At 42.1% G+C, this 6,000-nt stretch overlaps 1 protein-coding gene across 1 annotated transcript in view; it reads left to right on the top strand.

Moving 5' to 3' along the window:
- Window positions 1-3,273: 3,273 nt before the first annotated feature.
- The window catches only part of ghrhrb (growth hormone releasing hormone receptor b), a 42,806-nt gene continuing 40,079 nt past the window's right edge, over window positions 3,274-6,000 (top strand). Inside the window, exon 1 of the mRNA XM_070961396.1 lies at window positions 3,274-3,643. Coding sequence (XP_070817497.1) covers window positions 3,542-3,643 — 102 coding nt within the window. The 5' untranslated portion in view covers window positions 3,274-3,541. The remainder of the gene's footprint in view (window positions 3,644-6,000) is intronic.

Below are 6,000 nucleotides of genomic sequence, written 5' to 3'. Positions count from 1 at the left end.
GGGAGGAAGCCGGAGTGTCCGGACAGAACCCACGCATGCACGGGAAGAACATGCAAACTTCACGCAGAAGGGCCCCACCCGACCCAGTGATCGAACCGGTGACCTTATTGCTGTGAGGCACGCGCACTACCTGCTGCGCCACCGTGCCGCCCGCCACCTCATATAAGAAGTGTAAATGTCACAAATGAACTGGCTTTTACTGAAATAATCTGTTTGGACACTTTTCTTTTACACTAAAAGCTTTTTGGAATCACACTGTTTTGTGATACGATAGATAAAGAGCAGGAACTTGTAATTTGGTCCTGTAAAGAAATTGCTGCGGAGGTATTTTTTTGGTTTCACTGAGGGACAGTGCTGAAGTGAAAGACATGCCTGAGAGCTGCGACTAGACTAAATTATACCTAATGGTTGAAAGTAACACACAACCAATCTGGGCATCCTCTTCACTGTTCCTCATCAGATAAGAGCAGTGATGAAGTCCTGAGGTGAGGAGTTGATACGTGACACATCTGGACAAGTCGAGTTTCCGTTCAGGGTTCACAGTGTCTCTGTGGACTGTCTGAGGACATGCAGCTGCAAACAGCAGGTGTCCAGCAATGACAACACACACACACACACACACACACACACACACACACACACACACACACACACACACACACACACACACAAAATACAGAGGAATGCTGCTGAAAGCAAGCACCAATCCACCAAGGAACAGATCTGGACAAACGGGGAAGAGGTCGGCTGTAGCTGTAATACAGCAGTAGGGTTCCAAGTCAAAGGTCAAAGTTCAAAGAAGTTCAATTTTACTCTACAACTTTATTCTTAATTGTCAGATTTACACTTTTGCTTTATTCCATTTAATCCTGTTTGACCTGACACGCTGCTGCTTGAGTCTTTAACCTCTCACAGTCTTATTTCCATGTTAAAGCTGCAATATGGAATTTTTTCATTTGTCACTTTTGACTTCCATTGTGTACAAAACTGCAGCCTGGTCCCTCAGCTTTTAGCCAGGACTATCGACCCTTTCTTACTGAAATCCTCTGTACTGCCCGATCCAGGGTGAAAATAGATGTCCTGCTGCCCCACTGTCCGTAAAGAAGTGTTTGCCAAACAGCCAACTCTATGCAAGGACAGCTCAGTGCTCGCTGGGCAGATGGCTGCTCTAATCAGAGCTGGACACACTTAAAAAGCTGCTTTCCAGTGAAGATGTGGCTGCCTGTGATTTTATCGTCCACCACTGCAGTGAGGCTATACGGGGGAAGGCTGTTGTATATTTATGACTGATAATCAATGACATACACAGGCTGCAAAATCTGTCTATACAAATGGAATTTAGTGGAAATCAGGACTCATTTCCACTAGAGCTGTTGGCCTGAAATTTAATGCAACCCTCCACATTGCTTGAGCATCATAGTCGAGTACTTTCCTTAGTGAACTGCACTAATGTTACCTCATCAAGAAACATGAACAGTATTTATTAAGGGATTATTCCCCTCAACTGAAGGAACATTTTTGTCTTTATTGTAATTTTTTTTTTTCAGCTTGTGATTATTCAGTGTCCCGCAGTTAAACTGAGGTTGTTGGTGCAGCTCAGGATTTGTGCAGAGCTTTGATTTCTTCTACCTACTGATCTGGATGCCTTCTACTGTCCTGGTGGTATGCACCCAAGTGGATTATGGGCCAAAATGCTCTCTACACACATTAGCAAATGTCAGAAATTGTAGTCATCCAGTATGACCTGTTAAAGCCATTCCCATTGCTACCAGTAACAGAGTCCCCTGCCACAGACACAGCCTGACACTTAATGCTAATAATCTGCTCTCTATCAGCCTTGCTGCCTTACCTCATGCCTACCCTCCCAGTCCTGTTCCACATCCTGCATCTCACTCAGTTGTGTTTGAGGTGTTAAATGTTAGGTCACTGTCAAATAAGTCATTTTTCTGCCATGATGCAACTTTGCCAAAGCTTCACTGTATTCACTGCATGAATGTTAATAATGGCGGAAAATAATGACAAGTGTTCAAAAAGTTGACTTAAGCTCAATATGATCGATAGACAGTGAACCATTAAGAGTTTATTATGAAGGAAATGATGAATGTATGGATGAGGGAGTGACCTAGGAGTATGTGTCTTTAGCTTTGTTGAACTATGGAGCTGATCTTAGTCAAACCTCAAACAAGTAGTTCTATTTGCCTAAACTGAGACAATCCTTAACCATCAAGGTGGTAATCAGAAAACACCCATATCAATCATCATATAGGCTGTTTCCAAGTCAATGACAAACCTGTTTGTCAATAGGTATGAAGAATTGGTGTCCCAAGAGCAAATCCAAATCCCAAAAGAAATGGTTTATCTTCTGTGCACTGCAGCTTTGTTGCCAGATAAGAGTCACACAGCACGACTAGTTGGTGGTCTGGTGGAAAAGCCACAGGCACTGTCTGTCACCCATCGTCCTCTGCAAGGTGCAGGTGCCTCCAACACACCCGCTACAACCCCCAATGCCCCACCTCCACAACACACACACACACACACACACACACACACACACACACACACACACACACACACACACACACACACACACACGCGCGTTCTGTTGCTCTGTTGGCTGCTGTCAACCTGCAAAAAATTATGTTTATTCTAACTGTTTATAAGAAGTGTCCTGAGTAGGCTAATGAAACATGACTGCAAGGGCATGCATTCTGTACCACAACACATATACAGACACACACAAACTCAAACACACTGCAGGCAACCATGATTTAATCTTGCAGTTATACAACATACAGTAAATATCATCTTCTTTGTGTAATGTGCAGCCTGTGACAGGACTGAATGAACTCATTTACACTACACAAAAGAGCCACCATAAACTACTCTGTCACATCAGTCCAACGCTAAAAACCCTTGATTGAACAAGATAGTGTTTCATTGCTTCTGAATTCAACTTTTCATTTGTAAAAATAACAATCATGTTATTTTTCTGGACGTTTCATCTGATAACAGTAGTTGTGGTGTCTATTCAAGCCTCTGATAGTTTGATGAATAAACATTTAGCAAAGACGTCGGAAACCGTACAGCTGGATACATATCATCCAGAGACATATGTCTGTCAACTGCAGTGAGTAGGCGTAGTTCTGAGGTTAGTTTAGGTCACCCAGCCAAACCTGCCGGTGTGACAGTGATTCCAGCAGGCTGTGCGCAAGCAGACGCTTCCTCTGGATCCTCTCATGTGTCAGCGCAGCTCCGCGCCGCCGCTGCGTCTGTGCGCTCCTCTTCGTCTCTGCCTCTTCAGGGAGGAGCGCACCTTGTTTGGCTCAGTCGAGTCCCTGCTCTCCTGCGCGCTTCATGCGGACCACGTCCTGCACCGGACACCGGAGAGACAGCCGACTGATCGTCAAACGGCCAGCGAGCGGTCCAGTTCATGGAGTGTTTCCAAGTCTCCAAAGTCATTTCATATTCTAGAAGACTGATAATATCCTTGGACATAGTTTGACTTTTCGGTTCGTAGTTTTCAAAGTGCACAGCTTTAAAAATGTTGTTGCACAGTATGTTCATCTGTGGAGGATCGTGTCTGACGTGGATGGCCACATTACTTCTCCTGGGTCTGCTTCTGCAGCTGGCGGTGTGGGAAACGGTGAGTCCACTGACAACGCTCAAGTTAACCTTGTGGAGCTGCAGGACAAACAGTGTGTGTGTGTGTGTGTGTGTGTGTGTGTGTGTGTGTGTGTGTGTGTGTGTGTGTGTGTGTGTGTGTGTGTGTGCAGGTGTAGGTTGTTTAAGGCTGTTTTTCTTTTTGCAAAATAGCTTCTTTCGCTCAGCCCTGCATGTGTAAATAACTCAGTTATTGTGGGAGCCATAGTCTGCCAATTAAAAAACTGAGAGGAGACCCAGGTGACGAGTATCATCACATTGTACTTATCCTTGCTTTGACAGCCATAAACAGATTAGTTAAAATATCCTAAATGATCCATTCATGCGCTGGTGAATTTTAAAAATGATTTACAACTGAAAATATCACAGCCAACCAGTCTTGCCTAATTTAATATTGGGTTTTTAAAGGGGCTTTTTTTGCTCCTTTGTACAGTGTATGTGTTTATTTACATTTTCTTTGTGTTGTTTTTGGCCATTACTGCACAAGTATGACTGTCTACTAAGGTGTATAATTTTGACATGTTTAATTCTGTCCACATTCCTCCCATGAGGGGTCATGGTGGAACAAAAGGGGCAAAAGATTCAGTTAGATTTTATGACTGCAAGCAGTTTTTAAACATTTCTATACCATTTTTTGTTATTTAGATTGCTATATTTTATTGTGTCATCAGTTGCTGATGCATTCCACATAAATATGGGTGGAAAAATAAAGTCATCTGAATGAATCTGAATGTTGCATGACTCATTGCACATTCATGCAGTTTACATATATGATTGAAATGCTCTCACATACAAAAAACAAGATTTGAAGCTGTATTCTGCAGGTATCTGCTTGTTGCTCTCGTGCTGTCTGACATGTCTGAGTTGAGTTGTGATCATAATTACCTGATGGACTCATGACTAATTTCTCATGAGCGGTGTGATCATATAATTTAACTCTGTTATTGGCGATTCTGTGTGGTGGTTTAATATTCCAGACTTCTGCAGTATTGACTTGACTTTTGGTGTCCTGATGAGAAAATTCCTAACCATTGATGACTGAAGCATAAATATCAGAGAAACTTTCAGCTATCAACATGAGCAACCCATGATGAAAACACACATATACCTCAAATAAATATTCAATCAATAAAAAAGAAAAGATCCACTGGTGCCTTGTGTGGCTCCACAAACACTGGACACTCATTGGACTCTGCTGCCTTTGGCTCCAGACAGACAGCAGCAAAGAGAAAGCATTAATATTTTCTCTTTTTTTCAGAATATTCACATATGCCTGCTTGAAATTCAAATAATGCAGATGATTCAGAGAAGAGAATATTCCTGTTTTATTCCATTTTATCAGTATTTGGGCTTGTATTTAATGCCATCTTGAAGGCAGTTTTGCCTCAGCTGTGTGCTCACCTGAGGCTTCATCAGGGTCTAAATCATGATGGACTTGCTTTTATGTCACAAGGGCAGTTAATGATCCTGTGTTGTCCTCTCCTTTATTAGCTGCTTCCTCCAGAGACTCTGCTGCACTTCTGATTGGTATCCAGACTGAAGGTCCTCATTTTATGTGTTTTCAGTGTAAATCACTAATATTGATACCTGTAGGATGGACTTACTGTCACTTACTGGCCCACAGTATGGCTGTAATTGCATTTATTCTGATCATAGCAGGAGTGATTTAATGTGTGCACATCCACATTTACACTCTTATTTTCAGTCTTTCTTTTGAGCATGTTGGGTTTTTTTGTTTGTTTGTTTTGACAATTATTTTCAAAAACAGGTTTACTAATTCCCTGACAAAGTCCTTAATTTACATTAACCAAGGCAGTACCCATATGTGAATGTTTGTTGGAAGAAAAATACTAAATATGAAATAATCCAATTGATTGTATTAAAGAATCATCGAGTAAAAGCAGCAATACCACACTGTAAAATTACTCTATTGCAAGTTCTGCATTTGAGACCTCACTCAAAACTGCATTCATAGATTTTCAGGGCCACTTGTGGGCAGCAGTGCAAGCTTTTGAACACTACACTGACACAATATCGCCTCACAAAGTTGTTGCAGCAAACATGTATTAGCAAACAGGTGCCAATTTATACATCTAGCAGACATAGATAACATTAGGACGTTCAGTTAAAGCCGTGTGTCCACCAGATGAAAGTTCAATATTCACTCTGTTTTTAGCTCTGGTTTGGTCTCGAGCAACAATATGCCACTGTGTTCAGCAGCTATAGCTTAGTTTGTATGTCTGTTGTTTGGTGCTTTGGCTGGTAGTGCACAGTGGGATTTATGAAATCAGTTGCCCACTGCGGCTGGTTAATTAGAGTGGTGAGATGAACCAAAACAGC

Source organism: Chaetodon trifascialis, chromosome 4 (assembly GCF_039877785.1).
Source record: "Chaetodon trifascialis isolate fChaTrf1 chromosome 4, fChaTrf1.hap1, whole genome shotgun sequence".
In the NCBI taxonomy this organism is placed as follows: Eukaryota; Metazoa; Chordata; class Actinopteri; order Chaetodontiformes; family Chaetodontidae; genus Chaetodon; species Chaetodon trifascialis.
This window is presented reverse-complemented; position numbering and strand designations above follow the sequence as displayed.